The following is a 23,500-nucleotide window of genomic DNA, read 5'->3' as shown; positions in this document are numbered from 1 at the left end:
AAAAATGAAACGTACGAACGCTATTTTTTTCCGTAATCGGATGCAGAAAGAAGGAGAGACTATAGAACAGTACATGACAGATTTACGTCTGAAAAGCCAATCGTGCAACTTTGAGAGTTTGTCAGATTCGATGATCAGAGATCAAATAGTCATTGGCATTCTGGATAAGAAAGTAAGAAGACAGTTACTCGGAGAGACTGAATTGACTTTGGATAAAGCAATTCGCATCTGCCAAGCGTCAGAGAGAGCGAACGTGCAACTCAAATCATTCGACGCGGAAAGTGAGTCTGCAGCAGCAATGGATGCCGTGCATGAACGCGCAAAAAGAACTGTTAAAGAAAAACACTACAAACCGAGACGAAAAGAGAGTAAGGACTGTAATAGATGTGGTACCAACCATGCACCGCAGAAATGCCCAGCTTATGGCAAAGACTGTCGCAAGTGTGGGGGGGAAAATCAATTTGCAAGATGCTGCTTGACTAAAAAGAAAGTTCGAGTAGTAGCTAAGGATACCAGTGACAGCGATGAGGACGAGCAGTTCTTTGTAGAGGCTGTGGTGGATGAAGTGAGCACCAAGGATGAGTGGATAGCTCATCTAGATGTCAATGGAGTTACTGTACCCTTTAAACTGGGCACTGGCGCACAGGTGAACCTTCTGCCAACAAAAGATTTCTACAGATTGAGGAAAAAGCCAAAAGTTCAAAACAAAAAGATAAATATACGAACTTACAATGATGAGCCGATTCCCACAAAAGGGGTGTGTAGGATCACATTTACAGCAAAAACAGGACAGACTGTGAATGTAATGTGTGTACTGGTAGAGGGTAACAGACAGCCTATACTTGGGCTGAAAGCCTGTGAAAATTTGGGGCTCATAAAGAGAGTTCATGTGATCAACAGTAAAGCAGTTACGCAGAGTGACACAGCTGAGAAACAGAATGAGATGGTAACTACTGTTAAAGAGATAGTTAAACAGTACCAAGATGTGTTTGATGGAGTGGGCTGTTTACCAGGCAAACACAAAATACAGCTGAAGGAAAATCCTCAAGCAGTCATACATCCAGCCAGAAAGGTGCCAGTAGCTCTCAAAGAAAGGCTGAGATCTGAATTGCAATCCTTGATGGAAAAGGATATAATAAGAAAAATAGAGGAACCAGCAGAGTGGGTAAATTCCCTGGTAATCGTGGGGGAAAAAATGGAGATCTCAGACTTTGTATAGATCCTAGAGATTTAAACAAGTGGATCAAAAGAGAGCATTACAAGTTGCCAACAAAGACTGACATAACAAGTGCAATGTCTGGTGCACGTTATTTCTCCAAACTCGACGCATCATCAGGATTTTACCAAATTCTCCTGGAGGAAGAAAGTGCTAAACTGTGTACTTTCAACACACCCTTCGGTTGGCACTGTTTCCTTCGCTTACCCTTTGGTTTCTATTCAGCACCAGAGGTATTTCATAGAACAGTGCAACAGCTGTTTGATGACATGGAAGGTGTGGGAGTTTTTCTGGACGACATAATAATATGGGGAAAAACGCAAAATGAACATGACAAATGACCACAAACCTCTGATCGCAATATCAACCAAGGCCCTGGGTGCTGCACCACCACGCATCCAACGTCTTCTGTTGCGTTTGCAGAAGTACCATTTGACATTTGAGTTTACTCCAGGTAAACTTTTGATAGTGGCTGATGCTCTTAGCAGAGCCAGCCTGCAACACACCGGTAAAAGTAGCATGGAAAATGATGTACAAATTCATGTGGATTGTGCTGTGGGCCAGATACCTGTGTCCAAATAGAAGTGGGTGGAGTTTGCAGATGAAACAGCAAGTGACAGCATATTGCAAGAAGTGATTTGTAAAATCAACTCACCGGAAGACGAGACGCTACCAAGCCCGTATCAGCATTTCAGGGATGAGCTTTCTATCATTGATGGAGTCCTTCTGAAAGGAAGTAGGATAGTAGTCCCTAGTACGATGAGACAACAAATGACAGAACTTGTACACGAAGGTCATATGGGCATCGAAAAATGCAAACGACGTGCCCGAGACGTAATGTACTGGCCCTATATGAATAGGGATGTAGAAACACGTGTACAACGCTGTGAGATTTGTCAGCAACATCGATACAAACAGCAAAAATAACCACTGTTACCTCACTTTAAACCATGCGAGCCTTGGAGGAAAGTGGGAGCTGATTTGTTCCAACTGAATGGGAAAGATTATATAGTTCTCATGGATTACTACTCCAACTATCCAGAGTTTGCGTTGTTGACAGAGACCTCCGCAAAGCATGTGATCTCGCATTTGAAAACAATTTTTGCGAGACATTGAATCCCGGTCACTTTAGTCAGTGACAACAGACCTCAATTCAGTGGACTGTCCTTCAAAGAGTTTGCAAAGCAGTATGGATTCGAGCACATAACATCAAGTCCATATTACCCACAGTTAAATGGGTTAGCCGAAAAGGCGGTGCAGATTGTGAAACGTCTGCTGAAGAAAGCAGCTGAAGCTGGGGAGGATCCTCACCTTGCTATCCTGAACTACAGGTCAACACCTTTAGAAGATGGGAAATCTCCAGCAGAACTACTGATGGGTAGGAAGCTGAGGACAAAGTTACCCTCAGCTGAACATTTGCTACAAAGCAAAGACCAATCTGTGCCAAGGAAATGCAGCTCTGAGATCACCTACAACAAAACTGCAAAACCTTTGCGCCCACTGGAATGTAAAGATTTGGTGCGAGTAAGATGTGACGGTAAATGGGGACCAAAAGCAAAAGTTCTGAAAGAGATCACGCCTAGATCTTACAAAGTGTTCACAGAGTATGGTAATACTCTTGGCAGAAATAGGAGGGATTTGCTGAAAATTCCAAAAACAGAATTCAATGTGGATGAGGGGAGCAATTCTTTGGCTTCAAAATAAAATTGCAATGAGAGAGATGTTGGGCAGAAGAGCTTCGCAGATAGTACGCTATCGTCATCTCTGAATGCAGAAAAACCAGAGAGGCCATGGAGAATAATTGTTAAGCCCAGAAGACTTATTGAAGAGTGTTGAGCGTTGATATGTGACATTGTTAAATAGTTCTAATGTTGTGATAAAAAAATAAAAAATAAAAAAAGGAAGTTTTCTGAAATAAGTTTTGTTTATTTTATTATTTGACTGTTACACTGTAAAAAAGAAAAAGAAAAAAAAAAGAAAAAGGAAGATGTACTGATGAGTGCCACTAGAGGGCACTAATGTGATAGGTAGTGCAAGTACAACTGTTCATAAAAGGAGAGTAAAAGAACACACATGGTGTGTAGAAACTAAGCATCTGTGTTGGTCGTCTGTGCAACAAGGTAAATGAAACACAGAGGAGGACGTGGAACAGGAGCGGGATGAAAACAGTCCATGGGGGAGTGGAGAGAGGGAGGAGCCAGGAGCAGAAGGAGCCAGGCAGGGACCCAGGACACAGACAGCGAGATGTCCCATGGCAGAATCACAGGTGGGAGGAGCTATAGTGCAGGCCTGGGAGATACTATCACAGGGAACAGGAACAGAACCAACAGAAACACAATGAACAAAACATAATCCTGACAACACCCAACATACAAGTTCAGAAATCTTTCTCTGCTCAACTTGACGGCTGAATCGACGACAGTCTACTGTCCCACACGTTATCCTGAGATAAAAGGTGACTTTTCTTTCAAATTATTATGATGCTTTTAAGTGAGCTAAAATTCAAAAATTCTAGTTTGCGTCCAAAATGTATTTGGTCCTTTTTTGACTAAAAACAATCGAAAGAAATACATAATAGTATTGTTGTTTAATTTATCTTATAGTAAATGGGAATAGGAGCAGGCTTCACTCAATGATTAAACTTAAACTTTAAGAGTGCTGGCCTGAATAATTGTAATATATAAAACAAGAGAGGCCGCACTATGCATAAATAGTTTTATTTGCACAAACGCGTCTCGGCGCGTGCCTTCTTCAGTGTGCAACAAGATCACAGTGTAACCAATCTTATATGCCCACACCCATTGACACACCCATATTAACATCAACCAATAAATTTAAAATAATACACAGTCCAATTGTGTCACCAATGTTTCAATTAGTCCATTAATGAAAAACAACGACTGTTATACATATACAGAATGAGCATAAAATATACATGCTAGTGTTACATTTACAAGAAACAACTTAGTGACAGATCTTCATTCATCCCATAATAGGATTCCTAATGGGATGAATGAAGATCTGTCACTAAGTTGTTTCTTGTAAATGTAACACTAGCATGTATATTTTATGCTCATTCTGTATATGTATAACAGTCGTTGTTAATTTATCTTATAAACATTTGACTAAGCAAGAAAGGCACCCATGAAGAGAGAAAAAGCCATTATTAAAAGAGCTATAACTGAAGTGTGTTATTTTACTATTATTTCGTTTTTTTCTTCTTCTACAATGTGATGTCATGAGAATTCCTATGTATTTTACATAAAGTGTGGATCTTCCACACATACAATTACTTTTATGTTTGGAATTGCACTTATTTATTGACGTTTGTCACCTGTGCGCCTTCACAGTGTAGCCTACCATATCGGAATAAGATCGTTAGAGATGATTTCAAATTTAACAACTTTAATTTGACTTTGAATATCATTCAAAACTTTTATGCCAGAGAGCATTGCGAATGCAATCATCATTTGAACTACTTTATTAATGCGTTTTGCCATTTTTTTTGTTTGTGACAAAATGGTTATGTCCAGGCATGGGGGTTGGGTTAAGAGTAGCCTATAAAATAAATCAGTAAAATGGTAGAAAAAACTATTCCAATATATTATGGAATATTTGTAAATATCGTCTGTTTCTATAGCTGTAAATAGCCTACATAAAGTTTACATTTTAAAAATCATCAATATGGCCATAGGCTACATTTCAGCATCTATTCAAAAATCAGCCTGATATTACGAAAGTGCGTATAGGCCTATCTATACCACAAATTTTATATCTCGTGCCATTTATACAAAAAAAAATAAGAAAAAAATGTTGCCGTAAATGGCACGAGAAATTTAATTTGTGGTAGCCTATAGATACACACTTTCATGAGATCGTGTTGTCAAAATTACAAAAAAAGTATGTTTGGTCCCTATAAATGTTACATAGCCTACTTATACCAGTATGGTAAAGAACTCAGTACTGTGGTGTCTGAGTTCAGGACTTTTATATTGAAGTGTGGTGTTACCTGATCTTGACATGTCTTGTCTCGCCTTGTGTTTTAAAGGAGTGGGTGTAGTTCTCAGAGTAATATGACATGTTGCGCTCTGTCTCAACTGCCAGTATCCACTTTTGTGTCCCACTAGTTTTTTGGGGGTTGACACCTTATAAAAACTTTAAGTTCTGTTTTTTTGTTTTGCTTGTTTGCATGGTTTTCAGATTGTTACGCATGTCGCTCTGTCACCAGAATATTTAAAACTCAAGTCTCAGTAATTCTCTCAGAATGCAAAACAAAAAAGTTCCTACCCTCTCACGAGTCTATGAAGAGGACTCAAATGCAGAATGAGTGTTAACAGGTTTATTGACAAACAGTAGACAGATGACAAGATATGGTGGGAGAGGTGAACAGTCCAAACAATAGGCAGGGATGAGACACAAATGACAGCCGTTGTAACTAGCCGAGCAGCAGTTGTAACCAGATGACTGTAGGCTGGAGAGTAGTAATGGCAGAGCAGAATGAGACCTGAGAATACCAGCAATAGCCAGACAGGAACTTCAAGTACAACAGCAAGGCACTCAGGGATCTCAGGCTCAGCACCAGGCTTGCTCCAAAGCAAAGAGTGTAAACAGCCAGGGACGCTCTGCTAGCAGGACAGGACCGGAGAGACACAGGAGACAAGACAGACAGGACCGATGGCAGAACTAAATCTCTAAAAAACTTCTACAAATAAAACACTATAAACTTTAGTAACAAGAAACAACCTATGTAGCACAGATGTACACAGTAACACAACATCTAACAAACTGGCAACACAAGATTGAAAGAGCACACATATAAAGGGAGCTAATAACAAGAGGAACAAGTGAACACACTCAGACAAGGAACAGGTGAACACACTCAGGTAAACGAGGACTCTTTTTCTTCTTCTTTCGATTTTTGTCGCGTTGCATTCTTAGTGCATATCGCCACCTACCTTTGCTGTTATGCAGTCATGGTTTCTTATGATCAGATTTTCCCTATTATTATTATTTCCTTTGCTTCTTTCTCACATCTCCATCCTTATCTAATTTTTGATGCTCTATCTCATTCCATCTTCCATAGCCCACCTGGCGCTGTGTGTTCAGCTCCAGACTGAACTATAAAATCTGGAAAAGACCAAAGCATCCTTATTCTATATTAAATTCTTTCACTTAATCCAGTAGTATGTATGTATTCTATTAGTATTCTATATCCTACTCTATCTTTATTAAAATTATAACCTAACAAATATGCCAAGTCCTTATTAACCTTCCCTCTTTCATTTAAATATGATATCAATTCCTTTCTTTCCTCATCATACCTTTTACAATCATATATCACATGCTCCACTGTTTCTTTCTCCCCACAATTCTCACATAAACCAGTCTCACGAACTCCAATTATAAAGAGTGATGCGTTCAGTCCTGAGTGACCAAGTCTCATCCTAGTCATTATGACCTCTTCTTTCCTATTTCTACCATTTATACTTTTCTTAGTATCTACCATTTTTTTAATATTATATAAATGCCATCCCTTAATATCTGTATTCCATTTTCCTGCCACTCTTTTATAATATTTTCCTTAATAATAGATTTAATTTAGTTTTTACTTAATGGAACATTAAAATCTATTTCTTCCCTTTTTAAAGCATTTTTTGCTAATTCATCAGCAGATTCATTACCCGGCTACTCCTACATGCGCCGGCACCCAACAGAATCCAACTTCTACTCCTTTCCTTTGTATTCGCCATAATATTGAAAAAATTTCGCACATCAACAATTGAGTACAATGAGTAGTGATTCTAAGACAGACGCAGAGTCAGAGCATATCACTATTCTGTCTGGCTTTACATCCTCTACCCATGTTAATCCTATTATAATAGCGACCATTTCCACAGTATATATTGACAATTTAGATGTTAATCGTTTAGATATTGATATTTTAAACTCTGGAATATACACTCCTATTCCTGTAATCCCTGTTCTTGGGTCTTTAGATCCATCCGTATAAATGTGCATACTTGCATAGAATATTTCCTGTATGTACTTATTAACATGGTATTTAATCATACACATTTCCTCCCATTCCCGTTTTTTGTCTAATATTCCTAAATCAATTTTGACCTCAGAGATCATCCATTTCGGAACCTCTCCCCATACAGGTCACACACTACATTCAATATTAGCAATCTGATATTTCTCTGCTAACTGGTTTATCTTCCATCCATATCCTCTCTCTGTACTACTTAAGTATTCCCAACAATTATTTAAAACATCTTTAGCTATACTTCCTCCAGTGTAACTCTTTAAAGATGTCCAAAATACCAAAGACAATTTCTCTCTCCTTAATTTCAATGGCATTTCATTCGCTTCTTCTAATAATGTATTGACTGGTGTTGTTTTTATTGCACCTAAGCATATTCTAAGAGCTCTATATTGTATTCTATCCAGACTTCTTAATAGTGATTCTGAAGCTGACCCATAAATCATGCAGCCATAATCAATTGTTGATCTGATCAAGGCTTGATATATTGTTAGTGTTGAACATTGGTGACCTTGAATGTGCTCTTATTATGACTGTTGACTAAGGGGGTGTGAGTCTAAGGGGTGTGGTTCATTCATTGTGGTTTTACAGGTGTTGCAATTTAATAAATGACTGCATGCCCCTGTGTGTGTGTGCACGCCAGTCAAACGAAACCCGATGGCTACGTGAGTTTATTCCTCCGTCATGTTTTAGCCGGTTTTCTACCCTTTATGTTATGATGGCAAACTCAACAGTTAGCATTGAATCTCTTTCTGCTCCCCATTCTTTCCCAGCTATTGCCCTCATCACATTTAAGATCCTCCTGCATTTTTTTAATCAATATCCTCAATATGTTTTTTCCAGGTATATCTCCCATCTAACCACATTCCTAAATATTTAAATGTTTTAACTTGTTCTAAAGGTTTTCCATACAATACTAATTCAATATCCTTAAAATCTTATTTTTTCCTACTGAATATCATATAACATGATTTACTAGTTGACATTTTAAAACTCCATTCTATACTCCATTCTTCCACCTTTTTAATAGCTGTTTGCATACATGAAATCACTTGCTTTGTATTTCGTCCTCTCTTCCAAATAGCCCCATCATCAGCATATAATGCACATCCCACACCATATCCTAAATTGTCAAAAATATCATTAATCATAATATTAAAAAGAATTGGACTTATAACACTCCCTTGAGGAATACTATTTTCTGCCTTATAAATTATTGACTGACACACTCCCACTTGAACTACAAATGTTCTTTCATACAAAAATTGAGATAACCAATTATAGATATTTCCATCTATTCCTATCCTTGATGCTTTAATTAACAACCCTTCTCTCCATACAGTGTCATACGCTTTTTCTATATCAAAATACACTACTGCCATAATTTCTTTCATAACTATTGTCTTCTCTACTTCATTACTGACCTTGATTAATGCATCCATGGTTGATCTTTTACCTAAATCCACATTGATACTTACTAAATTTACCCTTTTTCTCTAGATCATATGTTAGTCTATGACCTATAATCTTTTCGATTAATTTACATAAGTTTGAAGTCAGAGCAATTGGACGATAACTTCCTGGGTTAGTTGAAATTTTTCCTGGCTTTATAGGGATTACTACAGCTTTCTTCCATATTTTTGGAATAATTCCTTCCATCCATATTTTATTATATAACTTCGAAATTTGTAATTCATTTAAAACTTTATTCCAGAGAACATTGCGAATGCAATCATCATTTGAACTACTTTGATAATGCGTTTTGACATTTTTATTAAATTTTTTTGTGACAAAATGGTTAGGGTTGGGTTAAGAGTAGCCTATAACATAAATCAGTAAAATGGTAGAAAAAAACTATTCCAATATATTTATGAAAGATTTGTAAATATCATCTGTTTCTATAGCTGTAAATAGTCTATAATGTTTACATTTGAAATATCGTCAATATGGCCATATTATAGGCTACATTTCAGCATATATTCAAAAATCAGCCCGATCTCACGAAAGTGCGACTCTATACCACGGATTATATTTCTCGTGCCTTTTATACGGCAAAATTTGTTTTTGCGTGTATATGATATGCCTACGCAGTTTTCGCGTGCATATTATACGCACTTTATGGTGTGCCTACGCACACACTCAACCAAGGGGTTTACAGTGCGTAGCATATGCACGCAAAAAACATTTTTGGCGTATAAATGGCATGAGAAATTAAATTTGTGGTATAGATACGCACTTTCATGAGAGCGTGTTATCAAAAATATTTGTCTCAACTTGTGTTTTAAAGCAGTGGGTGTAGTTCTCAGAGTAATATGTCATGTTGCGCTCTGTCTCAACTGCCAGTATCCACTTTTGTGACCTTGAACACTAGTTTTTTTGGGAGTTGACAGCTCATAAAAACTTACTTCTTTTTTTTAGCTTGTTTACATGGTTTTCAGATTATGACGCTCTGTCTCTATTGTGGGTGTAACGATACATGATAACCTGTCTAACAAGTGTCAGATGATATACTCACGACTCAAAATTACAAAGACAAATAATACAACAATAAGAAATAATGTTTTGGCACACCAGAATGTTTAAAACTCAGTCTCAGAAATTCTCTCAGAAAGCAAAACAAAAAAGTTCCTACCCTCCATCACCCTTTGTTTTGACAGGGACATGTGGTCTGCTAGAGCAGATCTGTCGATGGCTACACAGACAATACATTTGGTCACCTGGAATGTTAATAGACTAAAACGAAACCGAGATGAGAAATTTCAAAAATTACAAAATGCGGACGTTGTTTTCTTTCAAGAGACACACATTGGAGAACGAGATTAACATATTATAGAAGGTCTAAGAAATGAGTGGCATGTTTTCTACACAAAGTTTACCTCCCAAAAGGGAACAGCCATATTAGTCAGGAAAAGACTAGATTTTAAATGTATAAGTGATGAAAAAGATCAATGTGCAGCTTATGTTGTGTTGAAATGTAAACTGGAAGGTCAGCTGTACACTCTGGTTAGTGTTTATAACCATGAGATAGACACAAAAACCCTTGAACAACTTTCACGTTACCTGCAGTCAATGACCACAGGGCTTCTGGTGATTGGTGGAGATTTCAACACGGTTTTCAATCCATTTATCGACAAAGACAATTCAAAAGGGGTGACAGACAGCTCAAACCATAGAAAGCTGCGCTGTTGTGTGAATAAGTTCATGAAATCTCTTCAGCTAGTTGATGTCTGGAGAAGAAAGAACCCTGTAAAGCAGGATTATACATTCCACAGTCAAGTTGCGTCCAGGCTGGATTACTTTTTTGTTCCAGAAGAGTGTATGTGGAGAGTCAGAAGTTGTGAAATCAGAGACTCAGAGATGCGCGACCATCGTCCTGTTTACTTGGAGATCAACAATGTTTCCACAACCCTTTTTCAGAAAGATCCCCAGATACAATCAATCTTCCAATGGCTGAATCCAAAAAAATATATTTTGACAGATGAGACGGGTTCATCACTGGTTGAAGAAAGCTCACATGCAGTCAGTGAGGTTGACATTGTGTCAGCTGTACATTCTCTTCAAGTGTCAGACACACCGAGACCAGACGGCATCCCAGTTTCCTTCTATAAAGACAACATTCAGGATCTAATTCCATACATTAAGATGCTCTATGACAGAATCCACAGAGGTGCGTTAAACTGCTCTGAGAAACACTTTAATGAAACTGTGAAAAGTCCACATGATGATAGTCAACACTTTTTTAACGTTGACTACCTCATCATTGCAAATATTCTGACAAAACATCTAGATGATTTCTTGGAGTCTCAGTCAAAGGGTCGAGTACCAAAAGTTTCAGCTTCTGTCATGATCACTCCCAAAACACTCTGCACTCAGATACGTTTGTCTTGTATTAAGGATGAGATAGAAGAGCAAAAAACGGTCAAACCCAAATCTGTATCAAGATTTCCTCATTGTGAAAAACCTTCTCAGAGATGCACCAGAAACAGAAACTGAATCTGTAGATGTTTCAACTGAGAGAGACAAACTGCTGGATCAGGGCTGCCCTTTGACCCCAGTTCTCATTACACTGGCTCTGAAACGCTTTGCTTCTGCATTAGCTGGGCATTTAAAACAGAAGGATATTCTCATTTTTAAACAAATTGTGATACTTTGCATCCAACCCGAAGACCTTGAGGAAGTAATTACAGCTGTGAAGAGCAGAGATAATGAAGTGTATGACACTGTGGAATTATTCAGAGGAAATGTTAATGATGAACAATTAAAGTGCTTGGAAAATGAGTCTGAGGAAGAGGAATCTGACAAATGCTTAAAAACGGGTGAAGGCAATTGGGTGTTTGATGAGTGGGATTTTTTGTCTATAATTAATGAGAAAGAAGACATTTCAATGGAGAGTGATGGAAGGTGAGGCTCATAAAGACTACCAAGATTTAATTTGCTGATTTTATTACTGCATTCAGTACAGAAATTTAGTTTGTGCCTAAATTTGTGCCATGCAATTAACATAAACGATTAAATGTATAGATGTATATTTAGACATCTACTGATTAAACAACACAAGGCTAGACCAGTTAATGGGACAATAATTTCTGTGTATTTTTTCAAGAAATAAATCCTTTCACAACTTTAAGATGATTTGATTGGTCAACTTTCCAATTTACTATAAAAAATATATTTTTCAATTAGGGCTAAATATCCTGTCTTGTTTTTTTTCTTCTTCTTCTCTTTTTTCCTAGGCAGATCATGTATGCAGTTGTTACCTTGCAATACTCAGATGAGGTGATGGTGGTCGCATCAAACTGGTTGAGCCCAGACAAGAAACAAAGTTACTGGCCTCCATTCAAATCACCAGAGAAGTGCACGGAAGCTGTTCAGAACAGACTTAAACCTGAAACAGGAGGAAAAACATGGGAGAAATTAAATATCAGCTTTCACAAAGAACATGGTAACATTTACAATTTTTAAAATAACTGTTTAGGTATCTTTACCATTATTTTGACTATAATATAATAAAATATGTATCTTATTGCAGGCACTTTCGACAAGGCAATAGAAGCGAAAAAAGAAATTGAAGAACAGAGAGAAAAATGGTAACAAAAACAAACATTTTGTTTCAAATCAAAATAGTTCAAAAGTTTTGACCCATGAGAAGGTAAAATAATTCATTTGTACTTTTTTTGTTTAAAAATGCATTGTTTGCTTTAAAATAAAGGCAATCTATAGGAGCCGGATTAGTCCCTGGAATAAAAAGACAAAAGCCTGGAAGCAATCAAGTGCCGCCGTGACATTTTTGGCGTATAAATGGCATGAGAAATTAAATTTGTGGTATAGATACGCACTTTCATGAGAGCGTGTTATCAAAAATATTTGTCTCAACTTGTGTTTTAAAGCAGTGGGTGTAGTTCTCAGAGTAATATGTCATGTTGCGCTCTGTCTCAACTGCCAGTATCCACTTTTGTGACCTTGAACACTAGTTTTTTTGGGAGTTGACAGCTCATAAAAACTTACTTCTTTTTTTTAGCTTGTTTACATGGTTTTCAGATTATGACGCTCTGTCTCTATTGTGGGTGTAACGATACATGATAACCTGTCTAACAAGTGTCAGATGATATACTCACGACTCAAAATTACAAAGACAAATAATACAACAATAAGAAATAATGTTTTGGCACACCAGAATGTTTAAAACTCAGTCTCAGAAATTCTCTCAGAAAGCAAAACAAAAAAGTTCCTACCCTCCATCACCCTTTGTTTTGACAGGGACATGTGGTCTGCTAGAGCAGATCTGTCGATGGCTACACAGACAATACATTTGGTCACCTGGAATGTTAATAGACTAAAACGAAACCGAGATGAGAAATTTCAAAAATTACAAAATGCGGACGTTGTTTTCTTTCAAGAGACACACATTGGAGAACGAGATTAACATATTATAGAAGGTCTAAGAAATGAGTGGCATGTTTTCTACACAAAGTTTACCTCCCAAAAGGGAACAGCCATATTAGTCAGGAAAAGACTAGATTTTAAATGTATAAGTGATGAAAAAGATCAATGTGCAGCTTATGTTGTGTTGAAATGTAAACTGGAAGGTCAGCTGTACACTCTGGTTAGTGTTTATAACCATGAGATAGACACAAAAACCCTTGAACAACTTTCACGTTACCTGCAGTCAATGACCACAGGGCTTCTGGTGATTGGTGGAGATTTCAACACGGTTTTCAATCCATTTATCGACAAAGACAATTCAAAAGGGGTGACAGACAGCTCAAACCATAGAAAGCTGCGCTGTTGTGTGAATAAGTTCATGAAATCTCTTCAGCTAGTTGATGTCTGGAGAAGAAAGAACCCTGTAAAGCAGGATTATACATTCCAAGTTGCGTCCAGGCTGGATTACTTTTTTGTTCCAGAAGAATGTATGTGGAGAGTCAGAAGATGTGAAATCAGAGACTCAGAGATGCGTGACCATCGTCCTGTGTACTTGGAGATCAACAATGTTTCCACAACCCTTTTTCAGAAAGATCCTCAGATACAATCAATCTTCCAATGGCTGAATCTAAAAAATGGTCTTTTGATAGATGAGACGGGTTCATCACTGGGTGAAGAAAGCTCACATGCTGTCAGTGAGGTTGACATTGTGTCAGCTGTACAATCTCTTCAAGTGTCAGACACACCGAGACCAGACGGCATCCCAGTTTCCTTCTATAAAGAAAACATTCAGGATCTAATTCCATACATTAAGATGCTCTATGACAGAATCCACAGAGGTGCATTTAACTGCTCTGAGAAACACTTTAATGAAACTGTAAAAAGTCCACATGATGATAGTCAACACTTTTTTAACGTTGACTACCTCATCATTGCAAATATTCTGACAAAACGTCTAGATGATTTCTTGGAGTCTCTGTCAAAGGGTCGAGTACCAAAAGTTTCAGCTTCTGTCATGATCACTCCCAAAACACTCTGCATTCAGATACGTTTGTCTTGTATTAAGGATGAGATAGAAGAGCAAAAACGGTCAAACCCAACTCTGTATCAAGATTTCCTCATTGTGAAAAACCTTCTCAGAGATGCACCAGAAGTAGAAACTGAATCTGTAGATGTTTCAATTGAGAGAGACAAACTGCTGGATCAGGGCTGCCCTTTGACCCCAGTTCTCATTACACTGGCTCTGAAATGCTTTGCCTCCGCATTAACTGGGCATTTAAAACAGAAGGATATTCTCATTTTTAAACAAAGTGTGATACTTTGCATCCAACCTGAAGACCTTGAGGAAGTAATTACAGCTGTGAAGAGCAGAGATAATGAAGTATATGACACTGTGGAATTATTCAGAGGAAATGTTAATGATGAACAATTAAAGTACTTGGAAAATGAGTCTGAGGAAGAGGAATCAGACAAATGCTTAAAAACGAGTGAAGGCAATTGGGTGTTTGATGAGTGGGATTTTTTGTCTATAATTAATGAGAAAGAAGACATTTCAATGGAGAGTGATGGAAGGTGAGGCTCATGAAGACGACCAAGATTTAATTTGCTGATTTTATTACTGCATTCAGTACAGAAATTTAGTTTGTGCCTAAATTTGTGCCATGCAATTAACATAAACGATCAAATGTATAGATGTATATTTAGACATCTACTGATTAAACAATACAAGGCTAGACCAGTTAATGGGACAATAATTTCTGTGTATTTTTTCAAGAAATAAATCCTTTCACAACTTTAAGATGATTTGATTGGTCAACTTTCCAATTTACTATAAAATATTTATTTTTCAATTAGGGCTAAATATCTTTTTTTTTTTTACTCTCTTTTTTACTAGACAGACCATGTATGCAGTTGTTACCTTGCAAGACTCAGATGAGGTGATGGTGGTCGCATCAAACTGGTTGAGCCCAGATAAGAAACAAACTTACTGGCCTCCATTCAAATCAACAGAGAAGAGCATGGAAGCTGTTCAGAACAGACTTAAACCTGAAACAGGAGGAAAAACATGGGAGAAATTATGTATTAGCTTTCAGAAAGAATACGGTAACATTTAAAAATGTTCAAATAACTGTTTAAATGTAGGTATCTTTACCATTATTTTGACTATAATATAATAAAATATGTATCTTATTGCAGGCACTTTCGACAAGGCAATAGAAGCGAAAAAAGAAATTGAAGAAAATAGAGAAAAATGGTAACAAAAACAAACATTTTGTTTCCAATCAAAATAGTTCAAAAGTTTTGACCCATGAGAAGGTAAAATAATTCATTTGTACTTTTTTGTTTAAAAAATGCATTGTTTGCTTTAAAATAAAGGCAATCTCTAGGACTAGTAGTCTCTGGAATAAAAAGACAAAAGCCTGAAAACAATCAAGCAATGTTACAGCCGCTTCCTCCTGGACCAATTCCATTTACATCCAGAATGCCAGCTAATGGTGAGTCAACTTCTTTTGTCATAATCAGTTGGAAAAGTGTATTTTTGTTGTTGTACTTTGTACAGGAAAAAAATAATAATTTCACACAACAGACAAGGAGGAGCTCCTCCATATGCTGAGAGACATCAAGAGCACAGTTCAGAAAAACTCTGACATGTTAAAGAAACTACTGAAAGACAATACGGTTTCTGAAGCCCCCAGCAGTACCAGCTTGCCCACTAAAAATGTCAAAACAAGCCTAAATCTGCCTCTTAGAACCTTAGAAGATGTGGAGAGGATCGAAAGAGAGCTCAAGAATGCAACAGCACGCAAAAAATATGTGAGTCAACACAGCGTTTATCAAGAATTTATACTGTACACTCTGCTGGTCAATATCACAAAATAAACCTTACTGGAAATGTCTTAAAGACGTTTATTTTGCAATAATGATTTGACTGACCAATGCCCTACTTGTTCTATGACTATTTACCAAAAAAAGGGAAAGAAATATTAATTGGAGTCCAAATTATTTTATGATCTTACTTGTAGACAAGCTTAAATTGTCTAAGAGCAATAGCCCAGGTAGACAACAGCATGGTCGTCCGTATACAACATATTTGACAATTCAATGCCATTGATCAATTAGAATTAAATATTGCAGAGATTTGTAATCAAAATAATCAATACACTTTAATAAAATTCTCACTATTTTCTTCACAGGTAAAATATTTCTCAGGGCTTGGAGGCGTTGGAGACAAGGATGTGATTAAGAATATTATGCAGCGCGTCCTAACAGATGATCTGGCAAAGGAGTTCAACTGGCAGGGGAGAGGAAATAAAAGACCATTATCTCAGCTTTTTTTAGCAGTTGTTATCAAAGGTAAACTCACTGCTGCATAAACACTTCCCACATACTTACATTTTTTGTTTTTATTAATATTATGTCTGCATTTGTCTTCACTTTCAAATCAAAATTTAAATGAAAAAGCTTGAAACATATTTAAAAGCTCTTCAATTGGACCAATTTGTCCCTAAGAGCATATAGGTCAGGGCAATACTGTATATTATGGACAAATAATCACATCACGATTTTCTTTTATGGAAATTGCGATTGCAATATTATTTGAAATTGTTTTTCCTTGCATGCTATCTTCAAAATCTTATTTTAGTGTACAAGAATACACATAAAAGACTAAAGTTGCATTTTCTTTTTCAGAGGCTGCATTGGAAAGAAATGTGGCCAGTGCCAACTGTGAAACTGAAATTAAAAAATATCTGAGTTACACAGCTGATCGATTAGGTCGGAAGAGACCAAGAGAACAAGAAGGTGAGTGATAGATAGTATGTCAATGCACTCATGGGACTTTAAAAAAAAAAATACAGATGAACTCCTGACATACTTCCAGGAATTTCCTTTTTTATTTGATTTTAAGTTCACTTTTATTTAAAAATAAATCATGCAATATTTGATACTATACAATATAGATAATATCTTCTTTTAGACAATGCCTAAATCTATAGAAACCACCTTGTTTAATGATAATTTTTATATCTTTTATAAATTCCGTTCACTGCAGGTCTTTGCCCTGAGATCTTTAATGTGGCTTCTTCCTCACCGATGGACAACCAGCCAAAGAAGGGAATACATTGGAACCTTTTACATGACTGAGTTTTTGATCATGAATCCCTCAGTTCTCATCTAACTGAAAAAATAAAGTATATATACATATTGAAAAAAATGTGTAAGACTGCCATATTACAGCATCAACTACAAAAAAAACTAAATGTATACAGCTTTGGTTTTATTGAGCTATTTCTGTCTTTTACAATGTTTGTTAAATTACATGTAATGATTCCATTTAAAATAAACCAATATTACAGATTATTTATTCTCTACCCATGCTTTTGACTTTTTTTGCTGGCAAAATCACTGTGATTATAGACATTATACTGACCCCTGGTGATTAATATTAGCACAAAATTCTAAACAATTACATCAGGTCGCAAAACTATTACCAATACCAGTATCATATATAATATTACATCCCATTCTTAATCCGTAAGGTTTAATATGGAATTGGCCCACCCTTTGCAGCTGTAACAGCTTCAAAGGCTTTCCACAAGGTTTAGGAGTGTGTTTATGGGAATTTTTGACCATTCTTCTATAAGCGCATTTGTGAGGTCAGGCACTGATGTTGGACGAGAAGGCCTGACTAACAGTCTCCGCTCTTATTCATCCCAAAGGTGTTCTATCGGGTTGAGGTCAGGACTTTATGGACCTTGCTTTGTGCACTGGTACGCAGTCATGAACAAGAATGGGCCATCCCCAAACTGTTCCCACAAAGTTGGGAGCATGAAATTGTCCAAAATGTCTTGGTGTGGTGAATCATTAAAGGGGTCATATAATGGTACATGCACTTTTAAAAGTTGATTGCACTGAAATGTGTGTTGGCAGTGCCTGTACACAACCATCATACAATGATAAAAATCCATCCAGTGTTTTTTTTTAAATCTCCTTATATGTTTTACCCTGTCTCAAATTGAGCTGTTCGATTTTGTGACGTCACAAAATCGACGCCCCTCCCACGATTGTTGATTGACAGCAGCGTTTCAACACAGACCCCCCCTCGCTCGTGAGCGAGCTGTCAATCATAGTCAATCATTCATTGTTGATATACGCTGGAGCACCGTCTATGAGAATGGCGTCTAAGCGATTGTGGTGTTCTGTTCTTGGGTGCAATAAGGAACACAGCAGTCATTTTAATGTTCCTAGATCAGAACCGCTGAAAGACGCAGTGGCTGAGTTTTGCTTTAGAAGGGAATATTCCCCAGGACAAATGTTTTTTTGTTTGCGCAAATCATTTTTCACTAGACTGCTTTACAAATGAGGGTCAATATAAAGCTGGTTTTGCTAAGAAGCTGCTCCTGAAAAAAGGATCTGTACCAACTATTTGTGTTCCTGCTGAACCTCCAGAAGAAGTGAGTGTAACGTTTTATTAACCTTTATATTAATCTTTATATTAAACTTTGCAGATCGCTAGCACGCTTCACGATGAATACGGCTAACTTAATGTTTACACTCAGGATAACGTTACATTACGGCATGTTTTTACAACGTTCTCAATATAATTAATAATTCCACGTTTATACTGAACAATGCGTTATAGTTATTACAGAGCAGATTTACGAACAGAAGGGCGAACAGAGGGGCGGGGTGAGCAAAGCTCATTATCATTTAAAGGCATATGCACTAAAACGGCGTGCTGATAACAGAGCTGTTTTTGACCAGGTAAAATGAGTGTTTTCTTACAATACTAATGAGAATTTTTAATTAAAGTATATTATAAACTTTTAATTTAGACCCTAAATAATCATATTAGCTTGTACAAAAATGGTATTATATGACCCCTTTAAGAGTTCCTTTCACTGGAACTAAGGGGTCAAGCCCAACCCCTGAAAAACAACCCCACACCATAATCCCCCCTCCACCAAACTTTACACTTGCCACAATGCAGTCAGGCAAGAACCGTTCTCCTGGCAAACCCATACCCATGCCAGACAGAGAAGCGTGATTTGTCACTCCAGAGAACAAGTCTCCAGGGCTCTAGAGTTCAGTGACTGCGTGCTTCACACCACTGCATCCGACGCTTTGCATTGCACTTGGTGATGTAAGGCTTGCCCCGCCACCCCTCCCATCCGCGTCGAGGGATCTCCTGTGTATACTGTCCGCAGATTACTGGACGTTCGCCCTCGTGGTCGTGGTTATCAGTTTCTGGTCGATTGGGAGGGATACGGTCCTGAGGAGAGATGTTGGATCCCTGCCCGGGACGTCTTGGACCGCTCGCTCATTGATGACTTCTATCGCTCCCGCCAGACTCCTCCCTCGGGAGCGCCAGGAGGCTGTCATGATCCTGGTTCTCTATCTCTCTCTCTTTCCCCCTCGGCTGGTCTCATTCACACACATCCTCCTGTTACACACACTCATACACTCACTTTGACTCAGCTGTTCTTCATTACCTGTTGCCATCATGCTCATTCATTCCACACCTGTCCCCTCTTTCTCTCTGATTAGCTTTTCTACTTCTAGTTCTCCTCTTCCCTTTGTTCTCTGCCAGATTATTAACATCAAATACGTATGTGTCTGTTCTCAACACCGAAGTCTAGTCTTGTCCTGTCTGGTCTTCCCGACCATCTCTACCTCTACCGCCTAAAGTATTTATGCTAAAACTGTGCTCTGCCCAGCTTACCTGCTGCTGAATGCTGAGATCGGTACCGTGAGTACACCTGTCTACGGCCGCTGCTGCTTGCCACCGCTGTCCTCGTCTACGGACCTGTTTAACCCAGCCTTGGGTCTACATCTACTTTTGTTGATTGTTATTGAGAGACTTTCTGTTTGCCAGCCAAAGCGGCCGTTTGCCTTATTTATATTAAAGAGACTTTATTACCTGCTATCGCTCTTGGGTCCTCTCTCTCGACTCTGACATATACAAGTTTGAGTTTATGAAAATGTACAATGGAAAAATATAATTCTTTGTATTTTATATAAAATATATATATTACAAAATGCATTTTACTCTAAAACTGCAAGAAAATGAAAGCCAAAAATCTGAACAAGTTGTGTTCCAAATTCTAGGTTGATGTCTCAAAAAATTAGCTTTCAGCAAGATTTTATTTGGGCGAAGTACTAATCTTTTTCAATAGATGGACAGCCAAGCTTCTTTACTGACCATATAAGGGCGCCTCCATTTTCATATATGTTGAAAGTGATCTGAACCATGTATTTCCATAATTTTCATACAATTTATGAAGTAGACATCCTGTTCAGATGTAATATGGGTGGTTTGGCAGTATTTGATTTGAATTCAACCTCTAATAAACGCATAAAAATAGCACATATCTGCGTTATAGCTCGCAGCCACAGATTTTATGAGGTGCACTCTTGTCATAAATTCATCAATTACTCTTCCCACATAATTTGTAATTTGTAAAACAGTGGTAAAATATCCTATTTTGAGGTCTTAGACCTTTCCAGCGATATACTGTATAGTTTGTCATGGTTAGATTAAGATTTAATAGTAATATATAGTGAAGTAAAGTTAGGCGTCCCACCAGCGGGACGGTGACAGTTAAGATTAAAATACTCCCTTTTACAGTTGAATTATATTTGTAGATTTTAATTTCTGTTCGGTTTACAATGTTAGTAAAACATTAAGATTAAAGTGAGTTTAATCATTAGAGTGCAATCTATAGGCTAAAATAATCTTTAGTAATCATTAACATTAACATTCAGTTTAAAGTCCTTACAGCTTTTATGGAACTCACTATGCTTATTTTTCATTTTCAACAAAAGAGGACATTGGCAAACAAGTTTTTTGTATGCAAACAAAAGACAAATGCAAAGCTTTTAGGCTAGGTCATTTGCAATAGAGAAATGCAAACAATATTCCAATCTTGTATTTTTTTATAAAAATATTTGCATCCTGTGAGTCAACAACAAAACTGACACACTGACGATACTTCAAGGGCCGATGAAACATACCAAATCACAAAATAAATGGAACGCATAGTTGATATTATTGGATGACTTTAGTTATTTCCTATCACTTAATTTAGAAAAAAATAAACAGATTTTAATTATTGGACCAAAAAACTCAACACATAATAAATAACATAGAATACTGTCTTGATGGATGCTCTGTTAACCTGGGTGTGCTATTTGATAGTAATCTGTCACTGAAATCCACTTTCCCAGCATTTGTAAAACCCATGTTAAACCATGTTTTTCCATCTTAAATTATCTCTAAATTACATCATAATCAATGTCAAATGCAGAAAAGTTTATTCATGCATTCATGACCTACAAGGATAGGTTATTGTAATGCTTTACAAGGTGGTTGCCCTACAGGTTTATTACAGTACATAAACCCCAGCTGGTCCAAAATGCAGCAGCTAGAATTCATAAACAAGAAGTATGACCATTTTAGCCCAGTTCTGTCAACACTGCATTGGAAACCCTAAACATTACTTTTTAAATATTGTTGATTACTTTAGGACTTTTTATGAATTACTTTACTGGTTTAGCCACTCTTTGAGCAAGCTCTTATCGTATTATAGTCGTATTTCACGTTCATTGTGTTCTCAAAATTCTGGTAAAGTTAATAATAACTAGAAAATCAAAATCGTCTGCGAGTGGCAGATCATTTTCCTATTTAGCACCCAAACTCTGAAACCGTCTTCAGTCTTGTTTGGCAGGCAGACACACTCTGTTAATTTAAATATGGATTAAAGATAGTTCGACTATTGATTAGGTCAACTGGAATTTGGGAACACTTTCCATATCACCCACCGCGTGTTACATTGAAAGAGGAATGGCATCTGCTTATATTAGTTTATCTGTCTCATCCTTATTATCTCATCCCGAGGTTAACGTAAACGGCCTGATACGGTCCGTATCCAGACCAGATGGTGGAAACCACCACAACACAGCCCTTAAATGTCAGTGACATGACAATTGACTTACCGGTAAGCCACTCCCCTCGTACGCAGATGAGCCAATGGCAGTTGAGTATCAGTTGCACGTGACCGGTGTTCTGAAATATTCGGTGTCTGAAGGCTAGTTCGACTTCGTGCAGCTCTGCGCAGACCGATCGACGGCTGACTTGAAGCAGTGCATGCCGGTTAGAAATTGTGTCCGACTTGATACAATGCCACATGACTGTGACGTATGCCATCAAAGTACCACAAGAGCGATTCGAGAGTAGCCGGATAACTCAGCCAGCGCAGCTTCTCAAGAGCGGCTGCACAAGCTCTGATGACGACACAGCCATGCGATTGGCTGGACGATTGGCCGGATTCACCGCATGACAACGATCACGTGTGTTTCGTGTTTATTCTCGCACCTTTAGTTCCACTAAAGCTCACAAATCAGTTTTTTTATAAAAGTTAACACTCTTTTCATGTAGTCACGATGTTGTATTGTGTCATGTTCATCAAAATGAAACTGATTAAAAAACTTTGATTTCTTCATTGATAGTAGCTACAGTATAGGCTTATGTTGAACTTTCTTCTTGTTCAAACAGACGCTGTATCAAGCAGAACATAAAGTATTGAATGAAAATGTCTCTGAAACATCTGTGTATTTGGCAAATATTGCATTTATTTCACTTCAGCTGTGGTAAAGTATGCAAACACCACGTGAGTGGTCACGGGAACCAGAAAGTGTCCGCCATGTTCCTGTCTTTGTTGCTCGTATGTAGCACTGATGCAGCTTGACCAGCTGCGGCGTTGGCGCGACCAGTGAGAGCTGAGGTGGTTCGGCAGGCGGCCTTAAACTGCCATCCAACGGAAGGCTGACAAAGGTGCGCAGATACAGCTTCCTCAATGGGGGGAAGATATTGATAACCTTTTTCCTGAGCGCCACAACGGTGAGCACCGAGGAAACCTGAGGTTTTCAGCCTGACCGAAAATGGCGTAGGGAGGGTGTCCGAAGCTCCTTATGTGTCTCAGTCCTGCAGGGCAGTAGCTCGTCCCGCTGAGTGCTGTTCGACGGCGCGAGACTTCTTCCAGAGTCCAGCGAAGAGAAACTTATGCTGAAGGAGATGAAATCAAGGCAACCATGGGTGCGACGGCTTAATATAGTCATAACACACTCCCATTTTGGCGGGCTGTGACGCGTGGAGGGCGCGAAGTTGCCGCAGAACCGTCTCGCTTAGGTGCGTTTTAAATTGAAGAAAAATTAAAGGATAATTTTTGGCTTCAATCTTCTCGAGAAAAGTTTTTTTTCCCATAGCGCAAGACGTGAGTACTTTCGAAAGGGAACCACTTTTAAATAGGAAATTACAAAAT

At 37.8% G+C, this 23,500-nt stretch overlaps 1 protein-coding gene and 1 long non-coding RNA gene across 2 annotated transcripts; both read left to right on the top strand.

The window, feature by feature from the left end:
- The first annotated feature begins 3,535 nt into the window (after positions 1 to 3,535).
- Positions 3,536 to 12,530, top strand: LOC306986838. Its single transcript, XR_013795031.1, has 4 exons — positions 3,536 to 3,671; positions 11,993 to 12,201; positions 12,289 to 12,346; positions 12,469 to 12,530. It is a non-coding gene; the product is annotated as an uncharacterized lncRNA (long non-coding RNA).
- Positions 12,531 to 13,184: 654 nt separating this feature from the next.
- Positions 13,185 to 17,550, top strand: LOC306986837 (uncharacterized protein). The gene is made up of 8 exons (XM_079590542.1): positions 13,185 to 14,753; positions 15,076 to 15,284; positions 15,378 to 15,435; positions 15,558 to 15,676; positions 15,769 to 15,995; positions 16,376 to 16,535; positions 16,872 to 16,982; positions 17,233 to 17,550. Exons 1-8 carry the CDS (start codon positions 13,429 to 13,431, stop codon positions 17,322 to 17,324), a joined length of 2,301 nt encoding a protein of 766 aa, XP_079446668.1. The 5' UTR covers positions 13,185 to 13,428; the 3' UTR covers positions 17,325 to 17,550.
- The last annotated feature ends 5,950 nt before the right edge of the window (positions 17,551 to 23,500 follow it).

Source organism: Phoxinus phoxinus, assembly GCF_949152265.1.
Source record: "Phoxinus phoxinus genome assembly, chromosome: 19".
In the NCBI taxonomy this organism is placed as follows: domain Eukaryota; kingdom Metazoa; phylum Chordata; class Actinopteri; order Cypriniformes; family Leuciscidae; genus Phoxinus; species Phoxinus phoxinus.
This window is presented reverse-complemented; position numbering and strand designations above follow the sequence as displayed.